Genomic DNA, 23,365 nt, shown 5'->3' with positions numbered 1-23,365 from the left:
TATGAAGTACAATGTCGACCTAATTATTGTTTTCTGTTTACGAGGGAGCGTATGCTTTTAAGTGACGATAATAATCAGCAGATATCTCAAAAACGTGACATTTTCGGGCCCCGTGCGTATTGAGACTTTTTATCATGGGACCAAAGTGTAAAACACATTGCAATGCCAGCCAATTTAACGGAAACCGGATTCCCATAAGCACTAAGCGGGATCCTTTACTGTAGTCCATGGCCATATAGTGCAATACTGCAAATAGTACAACTGAACCAGGATATGCAAAAAGGACCCTGACATTAAATGAAAAACACATATACAGATATATGTAATAATAACAAGAACACTCAGAGTGTGCAGATTTTCACCAAGAGTCAATAAGTCCAAAGAGAAAAACATCCCTGCATAGCGTAATAGAAGCAAAGTGAACTTTACATACAGTCACTGAAATTTGTATACTTTCTGTACATCAGTGGAAACACACACACATACGCATATTTATATGCGTGTGCGGTGCGTGTATGTATCAACAATTCTGAAAATTACGCATGGAAACCACAACATTTTTTATTTCCAAGCTTTTAGAGCATGCAGATTTTTATCCACCAATTTCTTGTTCTTGGCAGCAATCTGAATTATACACACATTCTATATGAGTTTGATCTTTGCCCGAGATTGATGGCAATGAAAAATAAGATACACTAGCCAAACACGAATACTTAACGCTAGCCAAACACAAATACTCTATCTTTGTTCTATTTGTGAGCAATTTTCAAAGTGTACGGTTAGAACTGTCTATCGTTAAGGAATACTGTTTTATATTATAATAATTAAACTATTTATTTATTTTTAAAATATCTAATTGACAGACATTAACAGCAGTATATATTTTTCACTAATTTTGAAAATAAAATTGCGGTCAAAAGTGGGTTACAGTTTGTGTCTCCATTCTCACCGATCCTTGTGCTTTGATTTCTTTTCGATTCTTCTTGGTTATTCTCTTATTCCTGATAAGCAAAATTTCAACCATAAAGTACCCGTAAATACCACTACAGAAGAATGCTATCATCACGTACAGTTTCATTGTGGTGCAGAGGTAAGTGCTGTAAGCGTATGCTACAACAAACCCAGTTGATTCCCAAAGACGAAAGTTGCTAAAGGCTGCTTCTTTACTTTCGCTGAACAGAATTCCATACAGACCTGTAAAGAGTAAGAATGTATTTATCAGTCCACAACAGTTAGCAAAAGTACTATATAAGGTGGGTGTGCGCAATTTGTTCACCCACAGCTATTACGAAAGTTTGTTAAATGATGAGTCAGAAGATGTCATTATTTAGTCATTTAGTAAAGGTTATCTATATTATTAAATCACTTGGTCACTAGCGGATAAACGCAATCCATGAGCGTAAATAATTTTTGCTCAAATGTTGTTTCTGATAACGTTCTAGGGTGTATAAGTTTCATTTACAACATAAAAAGTTCTGTTATTTGATTTTGTTTTGTTTGTTACTTCTTCATTCTCATTTCCAAAAGCGTGAATAGCGTTTAATACACGGTGTTCTTACTTTTGTATTTATCATAAATTCCTTGCTTTTCTTTCTTCCAATTTCTAAACCTTTAAATGGAAACTTTTCGCTTAATGTTCCTCTTAATTTCTTTCTCATCCATTTATTATATAGGAAGTGTACATTTTCCTTCATATTATCATTTGAAAGAGCCTGGTTTACAACCCATATTTGATCATACATTTATAGTTTTTAACCATAAAAATTTTAAACCAAATGTATATTAGATATTTATAAAGTTTATATCTTATTAACTATATTTTCCATTATTTATCTTTCTTGTTATATCGATTACTATAAGACTATAATAATCACTCCAACAAGTAGAACATATATCTTTATAATTTCTCGTAAAGCATATTTTCGCCAACAAACTCATTATACACAAGTTTAAGATTAGTGTCATTTTGACGAAATATACATAAGAAATTAACATTATCTCATATTGTTTTGATACTTTAATTATCTAGATGTTTATGTCGCCATCTTGTAAAATAATCTCTGATGTTATTTCCTAATATAAAATCATTAAATAGTAATAAAATAACCATTACACTCATTAACTGGAATAATAGAATCATTACTGGAAAAATATTGCTATTTGACCTTTCAATTTTATTTCTGCTTCTTTAAATCTTTGTTCTAGTTCTAGTTCTAGATATTTAGATTGATTCAAGCTTTTGGAATATATATAAAACCAATTATTAGCTAACCAACCTGGTTGCATGAAAAAATAAATAAGAGAAGTTTTACCACATCCAAATGGGACTATAACAAGATGTATATCAATAGGTAATATTAATATATTAATAGATCAATATATAAATATACCACTACAGAAGAATGCTATCATCACGTACAGTTTCATTGTGGTGCATAAGTAAGTGCTGTAAACGTATGCTAGAACAAACCCAGTTGATTCCCAAAGACGGAAATTGCTAAAGGCTGTTGCAATAGGTAATCAATAGGTAGGATAGGATTAATATATCAATAGGTAATATTTATATATTAATAGATTTTTATTTAATTATTTCTTCTACCTTCCAACTAATAGATGTAGCAAGTTTGCTCACTTATAATGAAAGTGATTTGAGTTTTTCTTTATTTTAGTGACATTTTTAATATGCTCTTCATCCATAGCTCCATTTAAAGTTGCTAACGTTTCCAATTATTCTTTAAAGGGGTTAATTGAATTAACAATAGATTTATATCCACCTTTCTTGCTAATATTTAATTTAGATTGTGAACCTGTTATAACTGTGCTTCCAGTAGCTAAAGCTGTTGTTATAATTGAACAGTCACAGGAACAAATATATTAATAAATTTGATAATAATACTGATAAAGTGATTAAGTTATCATAAGCATTTTAAAGAAGCCGCAATCTCCTCTTTTGTAAGTTGTATTCTAGTTTTTGAATGATGTAATCTATTAGTTTTATTACTTTCTCTTTGGGAATAGTTTAGACAAATTATAATTATTTATTCATTATATAATAAATGATGAGTAAGGTTTTTAAATTGACTGGTAATAATTCAGTATTAAAACGATGGACTGGCATATTGACAATGAAATCCTTGTAAATTGTCTGCCATAAATCTTAGTATCCAATTGTCAAGGTGCATAGAGACGTGTCAATATATTTCAAACTTTTTTGTATGATAATTTGACATAAAAGTTTTATGCATAGTTCAAAAGTATTGAATGCGCATGAAAAACCGACTTCTTTCCTACGTGTTCGTCTTTTAATAATCGGGAATTATATGTATGTATATTTGCAGAGCTCTGCCTTCAAGAATGGAAAATCTGCAAAAGAAATGTCCGTAAACCTGACCCCACCCACACCGGCACTAATTTTAAATTAATAACCAATTAATGATAACGACCTGTAGTGTTAAAAACATTTGTGCCGTTACACAGACGTCAAAAATATTAGAGATTTTGGGTGGAGCTAGGTTCACGCTTGCCCCACCAACTTAACTAATTGCGATGAAACCTATACACAAAGTTAGTGTTAAATTAGTGCTGACGATACCGCATAAATTAGTGCTATTATCACAAAGCCAAACATATTCGAAAATGTTTAATGGCGGCATCATAAAAAAAAAAAACAATAGATCCCTCATTTTATGATAAGACACATAGCACTAATTTTCTTTCTATGCGGTATCGTCAGCAATAATTTTTCGCATGGTTTCCGAAATTAGTGCTGTTACACAAACGTCAAAAGACGAAAAAGATCTGGGGGAGCTAGCGTAAACCTATCCCCACCCACTCAACCGATTGAGATAAAACCTATACACAAAGTTAGTGTTAAATTAGTGTTGACGATACCGCATTGAAACAAAATTAGTGCTATTATCAGAAGGCCAAATATATTGAAAAACGTTTAATGGCGGCAACATCAAAGAAAACAATCGATCCTCATTTTATGATATTATACCTAGCACTAATTTTTTTCTATGTGGTATCGTCAGCACTAATTTTGCACTAATTTTTGGCATAATTTACAAAATTAGTGCTGCATTATTAAATGTGGGTGGGGCTATCTTCAGAAGATATACAAAAAATTGTAATTGTGGCATAATTACAGAAAATAATTGATCCTTTATTTTCATGATGACTTGAACTGTACTAATTTTATCCCTATACGGTATTGTCGGCATTAATTTTTGGCATATATTTAATATTAATGCAGTGTGTTCTGGCCAGGTTCTGAAGGCCTATAATATTAAAGAATTGGCACACTTACACAAACGTGAAAAACTATACGGGTGTATTTACGGTCGCGCTCATCTCACCTACTCGACCGACTCCGTAAAGCAGAGCAATTTTTTTATATATATATATTACTAGCTGAACCTGCGCTCTCTACGCAGCACATCATTTACATACGAGCATGAATTTCCTTTTCATTCCTTACATCTGTACATGTCCCTTTACAAACACAAGCGAAAGACGTGTTGATAAATATCGGCAAGGTTTATCAAAAAAGGGGAGATTTTTAAATTATTTTTTCAATATCTCACACCGTTGCAAAATTTGAGCCTATGATCAGCCTCTAGTTCATGTATGATGAGCGCTTTCTTTCTTCTGCATGCAGTATGTAATAAGCAAATACATTACACACACATATAATTATAGTGTCATTGATATATGGTGTTCATTGGGCAAAACTCTCTAAACAATATTCATCTTAGACTGGAGAAATGGTTATCCTTCGTTTTTCATTATCATTTATTTGGCAATGAAACAAATACCTGAGAGATATACTCACATACAACATACAACAGTGTTGGAATGTATAGCTCGTAGGATATAATGCTTTCCTCTTTTAAAATTTCAACACTTTCAGTGTACCCCTAAAAAGTATAATAAAGATATAACGGTCGTTTTTTTTTTTTTTAATATTCAATTAGAACTGGACAATCTGCACAAAATTTGGTTTCAGCCGGTGAAAACGGTACGTTTGTAAGCACTTGTGGTTTTCAAGATCTCATTGTCGAAAGGATTAGTGACAAACATATAAACTTCTTTTTTGGAGACAAACATATAAACCTAGCATTTTAATATATAGACTAGCTGAACCTGCGATCTCTACGCAGCACATCATTCACATATGAGCATGAATCTCCTTGTTATTCCTCACATCTGTACATGCCCCTTTACAGACACAAGTGAAAGACGTCTTGATAAATATCGGCAAGAGATACCGTAAAAGGGAGATTTTTTCGATTACTTTTTCAATATCTCGCATCGTTTGCAAGATTTGAGCCTACTTCCGGTTTGAGTTTTTAATTCATGTATGATCAGTGTTTTCTTTCTTCTTGTATGCAGTACGTAGTAAGCAAATACATTACACACACAATTATGTCAATGATATATGGCAGCGTTTCCCAACCTTTTTTCAACTTGCGGCACACTACGGGTGTTACTTGGATTCTCGCGGCACACTGTAAATATAAAACACAGTGGTATTTTTTCTGTGATTATTGATCTTCTCACAGAGAAAAAAGCTCTATCACTGGTTTTTCCCTGTGGTAAATCATTATGCTTATTTTTCATTCTAATTTAAAAAATAGAAAACAATTGCAATGAAATATTGGACTCAGGTTTTTAAAAAATACGCTTTCTCTTTAAAAACTGTATCCAACCTTTCACTAAGAAGTAAGATCACTAAATAATGATCGAACAAACACATCTCTTTTACTTTTAAAACACAAATGTAGGTAATTTTTCGAAAGGATTGGATGATATTTTAAATTTTCAAGTTACGAAATAGTCTGCAGCAGTAAAGAAGCAATAATGGTCATAACAATGATAACAAATACTTTTTTCAACATTAGAAATGTACAGAACAGTAACCCGGTATGAAACTTAAAATTGTAGATTCATAGTAGAGGTTCACAGTAATGTGAATTACAAATATAAATTTTCCCCTACATTTGCAATTTCATTGCTATAAAATTAATAATTTTGTTTCGATTCCTCGCGGCACACCAGCGCCCCATTCACGGCACACCGGTTGGGAAACGCTGATATATGGTGTTCATTGGGCAGAACACTACAAACAATAAAGATTCAACTTAGACTGGAGAAATGGTTATCCTTCAATTTTCATTATAATTTGGCCATGAAACAAACACCTGAGGGGTGTGCAACCCATTATACAATTATGTTGTGTTGGAATGTATAATACATAGGATATGATGCTTTTTTTTTATTTCAACACTTCCAATGTACTACCATGAGCAAAATAAATGACGCGTCTCTTTATTTTGAAGTTTTTTGAAAATATCTCCGTTTTCTTTATATGTTCGAAATTTCGGAAGGTTTCCCCAGCAGGACAGGTTAATAACAAACCCGTTTTTAATATTTGTGTTAGATATTAGCTTAAAATAAAGAAATTAGAAGCAAAAGACATTAAATCGACAGAAATCTTGAGAATTACCAACTCTGCTAAAGTGGGAAATTTTCAAGAACGCGAGGGAATTCTGCAGTTCAACACGAAGCAACGACATCTATGTCATTGAGAGAAGCGTGGATTAGATCTACAAACGAAAATTTTAACGAAATATTTCTAGTATGTCTTATTATATGCATTATCAGCGAACTCCAAATATATGAATCTATGCTAAGTATTAACGTATAGATAGTGCAAATAGTGGAAATTACCTATGGAAAAAGACGAATTTTTAGCCCAATCGTAATGAAAAATCGTCTTTACTGTAGAACAGGTTCAGCTTACGTAAGAGAACAAATAGCTCAGTTAGGTAAAGCAACGAGTTTGTATACCGAAGGTAGACGGTTCGAATCCCGTGGAAGTACTGTTGTCATTTTTATCACTAAGGTTATTTTATTTATTTTTTATTTCGGAAAGAATCAAATTGTAACATATGTGTAAAACTCATGACGATACAAAAAAAAAAAAAAAAAAAAGAGAAAATATCGTCGCATTTGCATTAGTGTCTCTAATTTTTGTTTGCAAACAGATTCGTAATTATTTCCACTCTGCTCACTGATGCATAACGAATGTTTTCCAGTAAATGTTAATTCTAATTTGGAGAATTTTATAGTTTCACAATGTTTCTCACTACATAGTCTTCTATCTACGTGTTTGGATATTTTGATAACAGATTTCCCTATTAAATGTTTAATTTTCTCTATAAATATTTGTCTTAAATTGAAATTGTTTTGAATTTACTACATAAGCAAAGTTGCCCGAAGGAGGGGAGCTCAAGTAATAGATATTCTACGTAAAAGCAACCTATTGTAGAATGATGATGCTTCTTACCTTCAGCACATAATCTTAACGTTAGAGAGTCAGAGAGAGAAAAATCCTGGTTTTTCCTCCTCTATGACCACCCATCTTAAACCTCTACATATCATTGTTCGTCTCACATAATTTCGGCTCTCCAAAGACATTCATATTTATTATTATTATTATTATTATTATTTAACACTCTTTATTCTACATGCCATCTCTCAATTTTTCGATACAGCCCCCTTAGTACTATGAAACTCTCTTCTTCCATAGTGAAATGGAAAAAGATCATATAATTGCCACTACTTTACAAGAATATAAACCAAAAACGTCAGTAGAAAGCACATTATAAAATTTACTTTTTGAGGCTCGTTTTGGTGCCCCTCTTTCTCTGGCGCCCCGGGCAGTCGCCCGGCCCTTAGTTCGCCCTTGAAAGTACGGACGCATAACTAAGGACTGCGGAGGAGAGGTTAACCTTCATGTTATGCCACTGGTTTGACGTGTTTGAAATGTTCAGTAAGTGATCAGTTGGTGAAATAATTTCGACGGTTACTGATGTTTAAAGTTTAGCTAAGACAAAGCTACCTAATCAAATACATTTGATATCGCGATGTCACAATTTGATTTTTCCTCACATAAAAAAGATAAAAACAATAGTAATAAAAACCCTTACTCGTACTGGGCTCCTAACTAACTAACAACCTAATTCTTACAGACTAGTTGCTCTGACCAACTGAGTTTCGATTTCTTACGCGAAAAAAGTCTGTTATATTAAGAGGCATGCTTTTCATTATCAAAACTGTTCGAAGTAATACGAACATGGCTTAAGAACAGAGACGGAACTGAATTACCACTCGATTGACCTTGAGGGCAAATCACCAAAGCGTAGCTATAAACGTAAGTTCAGCATGCATTTCTCTGGAGTTGTGTTCAGTATTCCTATCTGTCAGTCATGCTTGTTCGTAGGAGTAATATGTTACAAACCTAACCTTTCGATAGAGCACAATGACAGAGAATCAAAATTAATGAATTCTTGCCCTTGTGAACTTGGGATACCACCATGTGCAATAAAACTGTCGCGTCTTCTGAAGTCATATTTTATCGAAAATAACTCGTTTTCCTTTATATATCCGAAGTTTTTGAGGGTTTCAAAATGAGGAAACGTTACTGACAAACAAGGACGCATTTAAGGGTGGGTCCAGGTGGTCCGGACTCCCCTCTGAAATCCCAACTTCTCTGTAAATTTAGCCTAAATTTAAGGATTATCTTTTAAATTTTATTATAATTTATCCTAATATTGAAGTCGGACTTCTCCCGAAATAAATTACTGCATACGTGCCTGCTGACAATTTTCAATATATTCCTTAAATAATTAAAATAACTAAATTAGGAGCAAAAAGCTTCAACACGGGCTAATTTTTGTCCACTGCCAATATTGTTAGAAGGGATATTAATAGCAAAAACTGCTAGGCAATGCTGAACCTTGGAACTTCACTCCGAACAGCAAGCTTATTATTGAGAACTACATATGAAACATTTTATCAAAACTTATCTAGCTTTTACCTGGCATGAAATTATTATATACACCAAAATTCACTCTCCTAAAATGTGTATCTAAACATTGCTCTACGTATCTACGAAGCAATGAAAATTATTTATCGAAATATGTAAGCAGGGAATTCTAACAGCCAGCCATTTTATTTAAATCGTAGTAAACCCTGTAACCGGGCGTTAACGTGAAGACAAAGCTTGGTCCATTGGTAAAGTGTTGGAAGAATATAAACTCAATGTTCGTAGGTTCGAATCTATCCACTCACCATAACATTTTGTTCTTATGTGTAACGATGAAATAAGAAAGAAAAAATGTATAACCGTTAAGACAAAACTTCAACCAAGTCTGAAGAGAACAATACTAAAATAGTAATACAATGACGTCAACCAAAAATTATTTCATGTAGCGTTTGGACGAAATTACAGCTGTTAACAATTGCAGAAATAAAAACAGGCTGTAATGCAGTCTAGACTTCTGAATGCATTTACTTCCTGAAAACTTCCGTCTCGTCATTGGTATGCCGTTAATCATTGTAAAACCTTTCAATTGGAAGTGAAATGACACAAACTAAAACAGTTTTAAATCAATAAATGTCTATGTGTAAAAGTAGGTGTCTTTTATCTGTAGTTCTGAGTTCCTTTTACTTTGAAGTGACAAATGAGAGAAGAAAGTATGGTGTTCGAAAAAAAAAATCAAATTTGAGATTTCAACGAATTTACACGTATTATAGCCCCTAACACCGAAAAAGTTATTTTTCGATACATGTCCATCAGTTCGTCAGTTCATCTGTTCGCTACACTTTTCTGTGCACTCGCCTAGAAGCCATACCGTTCAACTTATCTGCACCAAATTTTAGTTTAAGATTTTCATAGTATTTCCTATAGTTTTTTTTTATTTCCCTCCTACTCCCAAAACAAGGGTAGTTTCCTGTACGATGAAAATAAAAAAAAGATATTTTCTCATAACTGGCTCTAACGATCTTGTTTTCTTTCTTTTTTATAAATCAATATTTAATTAGCAACCCTATTTTGTGGTATAAGGCATTTATCTGAGAAAAATCTACAAGGGGTAGTTTATACTAAGGGGGTGAGTTTTTTCTCAGTGATTTTCTCAAAATGGACTCAAATGTTTTCGTTCATATTTCATAAATAAAGATTTCATTAATAACTTATCAATATGGCATAACTCGTTTGTCCTAAAAAAAATGCGAGGGGTAGTTTATTCTTGGTGGAGTGTTGTCTGGGCGATTTTCTCAAAAACGACTCAAAAGAGTTTATTCATATTTCAAAAATAAATATTTCGTTAATAACCGAACAATATGGCAAAACTCGTTTGTCCTGAAAAAATATGCGAGGGGTAGTTTACTGTTGTGGGTGTATTTCCTCCACCGTTTTCTCAAAAATGAGTCAAGCAATTTTGTTCGTACTCAGAAATAAATATTTCATTAAAAACCTAGTAATATGGAATAACTCGCTTACCCTGAAAGAATCCTCAAGAGATAGTTTATTCGGGGAGTTATTTTTCCCTCACGATTTTCTCAAAAATTACTCGGACAATTTTATTGATAATTCATAAATAAGTATTTCATTAATAACCCTATATTTTAGTATAAGTCATTTCTATGAAAAACAATTACAACGGATAGTTTATTTTTGGGGTCAAGGTTTTTTCCCCGACAATTTTCTCGAACGACAGGCGATTTTGTTCAAATTTCGCAAATAAATATTTCATTAATAACCAAAAGTATATCTTAACTCATTGTTCGAAACAATTCACAAGAGGTAGGTTACTCCTGACGTGTTCTTTTTGAACGACTTTCCCAAAGTGACTCATTTGATTTTTTTCATATTTCATAAACAATGATTGCATTAATTGGTCTATTATATGTCTAATGAAAATGTGCTCAAAGTGTGAGTTAGTTTTGTAGTATGGATTTTCTTCAATCGAAGTTTTTTATTCGATAATCTGACATTCGATGTATTTGAATAATACGATAATTTTATTCGTATTATCCAAATACACACTTCAGTAACAACTGCGGCCTAACACAGTTAAGAAAGTGAATTGAAAAAGTTTAGTGCGGTGGCCCTGTAATTGAATATTTTTTTGAAAAACTCCCTAGCTTTTTGTGGTAAACTCAGGCTTTTCTTTTTCGAGCGACAAAAGAGAGAAGAAAATATAGTGATTGTGAAAATAATATCAAATTCAGATTTCAACGGATTTACATGTTTCATGGCGTCTACATACCGAAAATGTGACTTTTCGACACCCGTCCTTCCGGTCCGTCCGTTCGGCACACTTTTATATGCACTCGCCTAGAGGCCATACCGTTCAACTTATCTACACCAAATTTTAAACTTAGGGTTTACTTAGTATTCTTACAGGAGCTTTTCCATTTTTTCCTACCACCTAAAATAAGTGTGGTTTAACAACAGCCGAAAATCGAAAAAAGCTATTTTCTCAAAAATGGTTTTAACAATTTTGTTTATTTTTCATTAATCAATATTTAATTAACAACCCTATATTGCAGTATCAGATATTTCTCTTAGAAAAATTTACGAGGGGTAGTTTATTCTTGGAGGTGACTTTTTCTCGACGATTTTCTCAGAAAAGACCCTGGCGAATTTTGTACACACTTCATAAATAAATATTTGACCTTACAACATGGTATAAGTCAATTGACCTGAAAAATATATGAGTAGTAGTTTATTCTTGGACTTGAATTTATTCCCAGTGAGTTTCTCAAACACGACCAGTTGGCAACCCTGTATCTCGACAACGAAGCTGAATTCGAAAACTGCAAGAGGACCATTTGTCTCCTTTTGATGTCACGAATCACCTCCCGAAGTTTGTGAACATCTTTCAGGTTCACCCTTAATGAAGCTTCTTTTCGAAAAGTTAACTATTAACTTTAGGCATTGTTTATCTTTTTTTAAATCACAAATGTCGTTATTAATTTTAAGGCAGAGAACTACTTCTGAGAGAATAGATCTTGAAAAATAATTTTAAAACTTAGACTTTTGTTTTCGAGACATTCCAGACAAGACGAGACATTTTACAAGCTATCTCGTGTCCAAAACATTTGCCTCGTATTATCTTGGATGTCACAAAGCGCGTCTTGTCTCTTTCTCGAGACATGTCTTATCTCGTGCGCATTCGTTAACACTAGGGAAGGATTATCTTTCTACTCAAAGCATTGTTTTTATAGTGATTGCATATTTATGATAATTGCTGTCCAATAAATTACAGTCCTTTCAGTTGAATTAATTATTATTATTATTATTATTATTATTATTATTATTATTATTATTATTATTATTATTATTATTATTATTATTATTGAAATTGCAATATCTAGTTTAACGTTGGACGATTATGCACCTACGCTAAGGGAGAATGATGATGAATGAAATGGTGAAATGAAGAAAGTGGGAGGAAAATGGAAAATCTCAAGAAAACACATACCCATGCACACGGTATTTGTCCACCTCAAATTTCACTTGGCACGAAGTGGAATCGAGCCACGGACCCCCTGCACCAAAGGTCCCTGCAATGCATTATTATTATTATTATTATTATTATTATTATTATTATTATTATTATTATTATTATTATTATTATTATTATTAATAATAATAATAATAATAATAATAATAATTGAAGCGAGCTTAACGAGTTTCAACCGTACGACTCAACCAACGTTTGGGTGCCTGTTCGTTCGTCTGCTCCTCTCATAAAAGACATTTCATTTTAATGAAACTAGTAAGTGCTTTCTTTTAGCTCTGCGAAGTAACTATTGCTTGGAATATGAATTTGCAAAACATAAGAGGTAAAATTAACCAAATGGTGCAAGTTTCCACTTATATATCCAAACAATTTTGCAATATCAACTACGTGAATCTTGTCCCATAAAGAAGCCGAAACCCCTACACCGAAGAGCCCTCCGAGATTTGATCATTGTCCACACGGACTGAAATTGTCATTTGAAGCCAAGACTTTAATATGAAGCCAATAATTTCTTTAAAATAGACGGAAAATTCGGAAGTTATAAGCATTTTCATATTTTTGCCTTTTCCCATAAGCGAGCCGTAGCCCCCTATACTGAAGACCCCCCCGGAGATTTGATCATTGTCCACTCGGACTGAATTTGTCATTTGGAACCAACACTTTAATACGAAGCAAAATATTTCTTTAAAATAGACGAAAAATTTGAAAGTTATAAACATGTTAATAATTTTGCCTTTTCTCATAAGGGGGCCATTAGCCTACACTGAAGAGCCCCACGAGATTTGATCATTGACCACTTGGACTGAAATTCTCATTTGAAACCAAAACTTTAATATGAAGCCAAAAATTAAACTTTTACATCAATTTAAACTGACTGGGTTCCGGTTCCCCCCACTATTGTTTAGTTTAGTTAAGTGGTAATTTGTGACAGCTTCACATCATCAAAAGAATGTTTCACTTCCCCTCCCCTCCCCCAGGAGTTCGTGCTGGATCCACCACTGGAATCAATAGACACTCTTCCTATTCTTTTTGTCACCCTTGATTGTGTAGGGGCTCCCTCGTACAAATAAAGAAGCGGTAATATTACAATCAAGGGGCGCTATATATTAGATATTTTTTTTAGTTACCTACCCCTAACCGCACAGGGCCATCTTTCGTAGAATAAAAAATATTACGTGATATTCCAATCATGAAAGGGGAGAGGATGCTGTAAATATATTTCTTATTCATTTTGTCTGTCCTGCTTATCAAAAATTACTTTCTGTTGGAAGGCTACTGAAATGAGAGGGGCAAAATAAAAAGTCGTACCCCCTCCTACATGGTTGCTCAAATAAGTACTAAAGAAAGCATTTTAAACTAAGATATTTAAGATTTAAACTAGGAAACTAAGATATCCTACATTATGTAAGGATGGCATATTCAAAATTATTATTATTATTATTATTATTATTATTATTATTATTATTATTATTATTATTATTATTATTATTATTATTATTATTATTATTATTATTATTATTATTATTATTATTATTATTATTATTATTATTATTATTATTGAATGTTTTTGGAGCACCGAAATTTTGTGAGACGAACAATGATATATAGAGGTTTAAGATGGGTGGTCATAGAGGAGGAAAAACCAGGATTTTTCTCTGTCTGACTCTCTAACGTAAAGATTATGTGCTGAAGGTAAGAAGCATCATCATTCTACAATAGGTTGCTTTTACGTAGCATATCAATTACTTGAGTTCTCCTCCTTCGGTCTACTTACCTTATGTAGTAAATTCAAAACAATTTCAATTCAATACAAATACATTGTAAAACTTTTCCGTAATTAAACATCTAGGGAAAATTAAACATTTAATAGGGAAATCTGTTATCAAAATATCCAAACACGTAGATAGAAGACTATCTAGTGAGAAATATTGTGAAACTTTATAAAATTCTCCAAATTAGAATTAACATTTACTGGGAAACATTCGTTATGCGCCAGCGAGCATATGGTGAGCAGTGAGCACAGGGGAAATAATTACGAAACTGTTTGCAAACAAAATTAGGGACGCTAATGCAAGTGCGACAACAGCATTTTTTCTTTTTTGGTATCGTCATGAGTTTTACACATACGTTACAATTTGATTCTTTCCCAAATAAAAAAATAAAAAAAATAACCGTAGTGTAGTGATAAAAATGATAACGGCACCTCCACGGGATCGAACCCGGTACCTTCAGCATACAGACTTGTTGCTTTAACTAACTGAGCTATTTGTTTTTTTACGTGAACTGAGCCTGTTCCGGTAAAGACGATATTTCATTACGATCGTCCTACCAATTCGTCCTTTTCCATAGATAATTTCCACTATTTGCTCTATCTTTATGTTAATACTTAGCATATATTCATATATTTGGAGTTTGCAGATAATGCATATAATAAGACATACTAGAAATATTCGTTAAAAGTTTAGTTTGTAGATTTAATCCACATTTCTCTCAATGACATAGATGTCGCTGCTTCGTGTTGAAATGCAGAATTCCCTCGTGTTCTTGAAAATTTCCCACTTTAGCAGAGTTGGTAATTCTCGAGATTTCTGTCGATTTAATGTTTTTTGCTTCTAATTTCTTTATTTTAAGCTAATATCTAACACAAATATTAAAAACGGGTTTGTTATTAACCTGTCCTGCTGGGGAAACCTTCCGAAATTTCGAACATATAAAGAAAACGGAGATATTTTCAAAAAACTTCAAAATAAAGAGACGCGTCATTTATTTTGCTCATGGTAGTACCCGTAAAAATGTAATAAAGAAAGACTGTGTTTTTTTTTTATTTTCAATTAGAACTGGCCAATCTATGCAAAATTTGCAATCGATTAGTGAAAACGTCATCTTTCTAGAGCCTGTAGTTTCCGAGATCTCATTGTCGAAAAGATTGACCACAAACGTATAAACTTTAAACATCCACAAACGTAAAGTACGAGAGATGGCAGCACAATTCATTTGCATTGATTTTGTAGAAGGTTTATAAAAATAAAAAGGCTTTGAACAATAATTTAAAAAGAAATAAACTTTGTGAAAAAGATCTATTTAAATATATATTTTTAAGTACACATACTTTAAAATCCTTGTTAAACGTGAAATCACAAATAATCGTAACTCAATGGTTTGAAATTAAAAGTTACAGGTTGGGGCTGAAGCTTTTTCATTGCTATTGTAGCATTTCATTAGATAGAATTTTAGCACTGATTATGGCCATAATTTACAAGATTAGTGCTTCGTTATTAAATGTGTGTGCGGCTATCTTCAACTGAATACAATGGTATCCACTTTTGTTGATGGATCATCCATCCGCTAACGCCCTCGCCTTTGGTGTGATAGGTCCCGGGTTTGATTCCCGGTTTGAAAACTCGGTCGAAAAGTGTAAGAGCATTTTCAGACCAGCTATCCTACATGAGATTTCCCTCATTCACACCAGGCAAATATCGGGATGTTTCCTAACGTAGGGGAAGCCGGAGCTAGTTGCAACAGGGGTAAGTTGCAACACTGTTAATATCTTCTCAATGTAAATAGTTACGAAAGCAAAACTGCCTTTCAGGCATGCGAATGTTGTGGAGTAATAAACGTGGTGACCGCGAGCTTGTTGACAGAGAGAAGAATTATTTTCAGACCAGGTGAGTAAAAGTTGAAGAATTTACTGTATGTTGAAGTGTCTGGCGACTAGTACAAGTAACTTCAGTTAACTATAATGTTATTAATGAAACATATGTACATTCATTTGAAAATAATAACAGCCATCTTTTACAATGAGATTTATGTTGAAGACATTTTCTTAATTTTGTGAAGTAAAGTGGTAAGGTGTAAGTTGCTACAGGCCAGGTTGCGAAAGGCACTCCAAACAGAATCAGGACAGAAAACGTTTGCATTGTGAGAGTACTGATAGTTTATCGGAAGATGATGTGTACTTTTGTTTAGTATATCTCAAGCCACATGAAGATAATGGAAGGCAGTGGGTACAGTGCTTGCAGTGTGATGGTTGGGCTCATTTTAAGAAATGTGCGAAAGGGGATCAGTTTTATGTATGTTATCATTGTATCTGAAATTAATCGAAGTGTTTTTCTTTGTTTATTATTTTTTTGGTTATAAATAGCTTATAAAACTTTTAGGCCTAGGCCTACTTAAACTTCAAAATATTATGTAGTCTATATAGTAAGCCTATGTGTAAGCCGATTGTGGTAGAAAAGACAATTTGTGCTGTAGGCGTTACCTACAATGTCAGCATATGCTGAACAGTATCTAATGTAATATTTATATTGTTCTTTGTATCATTTGTTATATAAACGAATTTCACGTTCTGACTTTCATTTTTGCTTCTATGTGTTGTAATGTACCCCATCCACTGTTGCAACTTACCCCGCTTACGGGGCTAGTTGCAACAAAAGTTTAGTGTTTGTAAATTTTAAATTTTCGAGAAAAGTACAAGTGTGTCGAAGTTCTTAAATTTTCTGTGCAAGTGGAACATACCCCGCCGTGCAACTTCGAAGTTTGGTGGATGTATATTCAAAACCAAAACTTATACAACTTTTTGAAGTTGAAAATTTAAAAAAGTGTTGCAACTATCCCCGTCAACCCTATAGGTTCCAGCTGCTTCCTTCCTTCCTTTTCCTTGGATAGTATGACCGCCGAGGAACATCATTCCTCATACGTGACAGGCTAACATGGCTGATGCTGAGAGCCCATAAATCTAATTCGTATTCCTAATGGAGCACACATTTTGGAAAGTATGCAGAAATTAATGCTAAATTAGTGCTGTCGATACCGTATAAACGAAATTAATGTATTAGACAAAAACCAAATGATATACGAAAGTATAATGATGAAATTATCAAACAAAACATTGATTGCTCATCTTCATGATAAGATAAACAGTACTATATAAATTTTCTATGCGATTACAAAATTAGTGCTCCATTATTAGAAGTCACGGGGCTATCTTCAGGTGAGAACAGCCCCCGTCGCTTTCGCTAATGTTGCACTAATTTTTGTAAATATATCAAAACTTAGTGCTTTAATAATATTGACGATGCAGCATAGAAATAAAATTAGTACACTTAGCAGACTACAAGCCACAAGATATGAAAAAAAAACTAAATCAAGAAAAAATTCGACCCTAAATTTTCCGATGACATGATGCATGAAATTTTTCTTTGAAATAGGATGAAATTCTTTAAAATAGTTGATAACGAAAATGGATTTTGATTACATACTATATGTTTCGTTTGTGGTCCCGCGTGATATTTTTTTTTCATGATTTTATGTAGGTGGCCTAATTAAGTTACAGAGATGGAGTGGGTAAGCGGGTCAAATGGGTCATTTTCTGAGTGGGTCGTGGGTCAACAACATGTGACCCACTGCGATCCACCACCCATCGTGACTCACTGCGACCCACCTGCTCACTCTGACCTATAGACCCACAGCTCTGTCAGCCATTGTAGACAGCATCTGAACACTAGTGAATTTGACTACGTTTTACTTTCAAGATCTCCATTTTTCTTCTTTTTTCATTTGTTTCTGTTTACTTACCTGAGATGAGTGTAAGTGAAAAAAGAACTTCAGGCACCTTTGGATATTGATATTTGTAGTTGTAATAATAGCAATAGGACTTATACTACTACTTGGCTTTCGATATACACAACCTGAGAGTTTTAGTGGAGCCAACTACTGGAAAAAACACATTTTTAAATCATTGTAATATATAAATTATTATATAAAAAATTGAATGTAACTGTGTGTGATCATCACGACAAAATTACAAAGTCAAATGAAATTACTTTTGGTATATAGTTAGGCCTTAATCCAAACTAGAATGTTGTCATATCGCTTTCATTATAATACACATCCTAAGTGGGAATCCGGACTTTTGCGGAAAAAATAAGTATCTCGCAAGCCACTAAACTTACGGAGCTGAAATTCGATGCGTTAACTCTTTATTGAAAATAAACATAACGTCTCCTAGCATTTTTTAAAAATTCTCCTTTATGGGGGAGGGGGTATTGCGCGATTTAATTAAATTTCATTTTTTAAAAATCAGCCAATATAGGTTGAAGTTAGCTGTTTAGTTAGTTTCAGTTGCTATAGAAACCAGCCTTGACCTTGGACTTCTGGCGGTCAGGTGGGTGGGTAGTAGTAGGCTGACTGGTGCTAATATCTATAATGTATGATCATGAAAAATACGCAACGAACCTTCATACGACAGAGGAACATGTTACCGGCTCTATCCAACTAAAACGTATTGTTCGAAATTATAACGTCAATTGCACAATATGGACTGTTTAATAGACATATGTGTTGTTAGTGTTTGGATTTTATTATAGTTAAATTCTACATGAATGGATCAACTGGTCGGTGGTAATTAAAACATATATTTCTTCGAAAAACAGTGAACTTATATTATTTGAACTGACTTTTTGGAGACGTAGTTGAAAACAGAATGTGACAAGTATTGTGAATTGGTGATTTCTTTTCATATAATTTCAAACTGTGGAAGTTTTCAGGTAAATTGTATAATTTAAGTGGCACTTGAAGAATTTAACAAGAAATACTTGAATTGAATTAAAATTTGCCACACTTACGTTTGAATGCAGAATAATAATATTTGTTTTGTTTGTATTTTTTGGGGTTTGATTAAAAACATATTTTCACTTAATTGGCCATTTTTAATTGTCTATTTGATTAGAGAGTCAATTTTCCGCAGTTTCAATCACGGTATAAATATATCATGTAACAACCTTGGAACATAAAAATGTTCCTCTGTCGTATCCGTGCTTCTCAATATGGCCACAAGTACGTATTAATGGAAACAGTAATATTGAACAGTGGAGTGTGAGAAATTAATGATTTGGTGTGCAACTCCTTTTGGACTTGTGAACCTGCCAAATTAAAAATTCAGTAAATTTTGGACAGTGAGTGGTGAGAAGCATTGTGTTTTAGGCCTACATATAGTATAAAATGTTCAGCAGACCAATATTTAATCGGGGGATTGTGAATCCTAACCAGTCTTCTTTTTCTACTTTTGCCCGTGTCACGAGATAAAGTGCCGGTCAATTGATAGATCTGGGTCCGTGTGATAGAATGGATGGGGACGAGATCAATCAAAGGAGACCATTGGAGAATTTGCTTGATTTCGCTGGCGCCACAATTCCACGCGACTCATATACTCAAACAAATAGTGCACTAAGAGACCCAAAATTTAATTTTGAAAAACATATTTCAAATACTGCATTTAAAGTAATAAAAACTCAAGTGAACACTATTCCCATGTTAACTTCCGAAGATGGTTTTGCAGTGTGTGAATTCTTAATAAAGGCTAATATCCTTATTGAACAAAACTTCTAACCCTTTTGTTAAACCGTGTAACTGGTAAATTATTCACAGGCTTGCAATAGCGGGTCGTTAATGGTATAAGTTGGACCAATATTTTTGCCACATTGGTTAATAAGTATGTTAGCAGTATGGTTAGAACGGAAATTATAAAATATAAATTATATCAAATGGTGAACATTAAACAACCATTTACGGACTTTATACATGAAAAGAGCACTGTAGCAACCTTGTTCGGCTAACTTTCTTCCTTTACGTTGGTCTACCTATCTTGATTTGGGACTTTCAAATTTCATCCCTTTTTCCACTGAAAAGTATCGATAGATGAACAAGGAAATAATTATACCATGATAATTTAATCGTAATTCGGCCCATTACAAACACTTTACCATTTTATATTGTAAAGATCAGATCAACCGTAACAGAGCGGTGCTAGCTATTGACCGTAGAAATTTAAACTCAAATTAGTTAGAATTTAACAGCCTGGTTTTATTACAAGTGTAAACTCTTTAGCCAGTAGAGAAGGGCCGTGAATCATGGGGCAGAGTTGATGACGACGGGTTTTGGTGGATCAGAGTGTGTCACAGTGGGTGAGAATGGTTCATGATGGGTGGTGGGTTTGACTGAGACATGGTGGGTGGGGTACCAGAGTAGGTAATGGTAGGTGGTGGGTCACGGTGGGTCTTGGGTCTGAGGGGATCGTAGGTCACGATGTGTGGTCGGTCAGTCTGTCGTGGGTCAATTTTTCATTGACCCACGCCATCTCTGGTAAGTTATTATTAATCATGATTTTAAAAAGTCTTCAAGGTTTATTTTTGACTTCGTTTGTGTTCTGATCTCTTTGTTTGAATTCCTATCCCTCCAAGAGATCCCTTGTGGCTATGTGGGCTACATACCTCAAAGGCGCAGGAAACCCGAATTCAAATTGTACATTTAATTGTAGATCCACCTCTCATATAGCATCGTTGCTGAAAGGGACGCCCAACTCAAGTCAAACCAAATCCATTCCCATTAGTTAACTGAATGAGGTCAGGATCGCACTTCACCTCCGTCGTTCCAAATTTTTGAGTCAATTTCTTCGTTGTAGTATAAACACAACATTTCTTTTTATGCTTATAGATTAACATAATTTCAGCGCTAATTGTTGACATGGTCTTCATTCTAATTGCTTAAGCTATTTAACTGAGGAGGTCTAGAGTCACACTACACACTTTTCCTTTTTAATTTTGGAGCATATTCCTCTGTTGTAATAACAGAACAAATTTTCTTTTCATGCTCATATATCAGCACAATTTCAGCACTAAGTTTTACCCTTATTTCCATTCTGATCGTTTAAATATTTGGCATAGGATCACGCTTCGCCCTGCCCTCCTTCCAAATTCTGCTCATTTTTTTCGTTGTAAGAAACGCACATTTTTTCTATCCTTATTAACCAGCACAATAAATTTCAATAATTTTATTTTTAACTTCCCCCCATTCTGATCAGGTAAATGGGGGAGGGGCAGGTTGAAGATCACTATCCGTTCTTTTTAAATTTTGGCATCATTATCTCCGTAACAAGTTTTATATTTTTATTTCTTGATTAACATAATTGTAATACATTTTTTCTTACATTATTTGCCTTATAACTAGGTATCACTAGCTTGAAGCTCCACCTCTTCTTTTTTCTTATTTTGATCGAATTACTACGTTGCAATAACTGCACAAATTATATTTTTACACTTATTGATCACCATAATTTCAACACAAATTTTTGGTGTATGTTTTAAAATTAGTGACAGTCTAGGTGCGGCTAAGTACATGCTCCTTCTACCCCCGCCTTTTAAATTTTGCCGTCCATTTCGAGTCCATTTACTTGTAGTGCGAAATCTTCAAATTTCAATTCTAACTAGCTTAGAATTTTATTCAACTTTTGTTCAACAAAGAAAAATTTTGTACTGCTCAAATTAACAAAGGAGGACCATTTCAAAATTTCGCTACTTCGATCACTTATAGTGCGACATCTTCAAATTAAAATTTTAGCTCATAATTTTGTCCGATTTTTGTACATTTTTATAGCACCAAGAAAAATTTTGCACTATTGAAATAAACGAGAGAGGGCCATTTGAAATATTAGTCACATCTTTCACCTGTAGTACGACATCTTCAAATTCGGATTTTAACAAGTTTAGAATTTAATCCGACTTCTGCACATTTTTGTCCGACCAAGAAAAAATTTGTACCACTCAAATTAACAAAGGAGGGTTATTTCAAAATTTTGGCCACTTCGATCACCAGTAGTTTGACTCCTTTAAATTCAAATTTTAACCTTAGAGTTTCCCCCTTTGTCTATATTTTTGTACCACCAAGCTAGTTAAAATTCGAATCTGAAGATGTCACACTTGTGATCGAAGTGGCACAAATTTTGAAATGGCCCTCCTTCGTTTATTTCGATGGTACACATTTTTTCTTGGTTCAACAAAAATGGACAAAAATTGAACAAAATTCCCAGTTAGATAACCTTCAAATTTGAAGATATTACACTCCAAGTGATCGAAGTGGATCCCCAAATTTTCAAATGATCTTCCCTCGTTTACTTGAATAATACAAATTTTTCTTGGTTGGAAAAAATGGACAAAAATATGACAATTCTGAGATAGGTAAAATTCAAATTTGAAGATGTCGCACTACAGCTGATCTAAATGGCTCAAATTTTGAAATAGCAATCTATTATTAATTTGAGTGGTAGAAAAGTTTTTCTTGTGTGAAAAAATTGACAAAAATTGGACAAAATTCTGAGCTAGTTAAAATTCGAATTTGAAGACGTCGCACTACAACTAAATGGACCCGTCAATTTCTCTGTTGTAAGAACGATATGAATTTTATTTCTCTAGCCGTGGCTCTGCGTAGCGTAGTCGCTAACCCTCTCGCCTCTGGAGCGAGCAGTCCGGGGTTCGATTCCCGGTGGGGGCATTGGTCGTAAAAGTGTAAAAAGCTTTTTCAGGCCAGCCATCTTGAATGAGGTTTTCGTGGGTTTTCCTCATTCACACCAGGAAAATGCCTATATCTAATTTATAGGTCCTATATCTAACTTATATGTTCCAGGCCGCTTCCTTCTTTCCTTCCCTTTCCCGGATAGTGTGCTCCCCGAGGGAGGTCATATCTCATACGTAACGGGCTAAATGACCCTAGATGCCGAAAGGCAGAAATCTAAACCCTAAATCATTAATTAGCCCAGTTTTAGCAGTAATTTTCACATGAATTTAATTCTAATAAGGTAGCGTTATTTTCACGCACTCTCTCCCTACTTCCAAACTCTCGACTAATTCTTCTGTTGTGAGAACCGCTGAACAAATTACACTTTTCGACGAAAATTAGTACTAAATATATTATGATATGAATGAAGGAACGATTGTTTTCTTTGACGATGCTGCCATTAAACATTTTCCAATATATTTGGCCTGACAATATCACTAATTTTCTCTTTATGCGGTATCGTCATCACTAATTTAACACTAAATTTGTGTATAGGTGTCATCTCAATCGGTTGAGTGAGTTGGGCTAGGTTCACACATTCCCCACCCAGATATTTTTTTGAAGTTTGTGTAACAGCACTAATTTTGTGAACTATGACA

General features: G+C 33.8%; 1 protein-coding gene across 1 annotated transcript in view; it reads right to left on the bottom strand.

The window, feature by feature from the left end:
* Positions 1-913: 913 nt before the first annotated feature.
* Positions 914-23,365, bottom strand: part of LOC145686364 (UNC93-like protein) — a 67,172-nt gene continuing 44,720 nt past the window's right edge. Inside the window, exon 5 of the mRNA XM_081759627.1 lies at positions 914-1,194. Coding sequence (XP_081615753.1) covers positions 914-1,194 — 281 coding nt within the window. The remainder of the gene's footprint in view (positions 1,195-23,365) is intronic.

This window comes from Thermobia domestica, chromosome 5 (assembly GCF_964235325.1).
Source record: "Thermobia domestica chromosome 5, izTheDome1.hap1.1, whole genome shotgun sequence".
Taxonomy (NCBI): domain Eukaryota; kingdom Metazoa; phylum Arthropoda; class Insecta; order Zygentoma; family Lepismatidae; genus Thermobia; species Thermobia domestica.
This window is presented reverse-complemented; position numbering and strand designations above follow the sequence as displayed.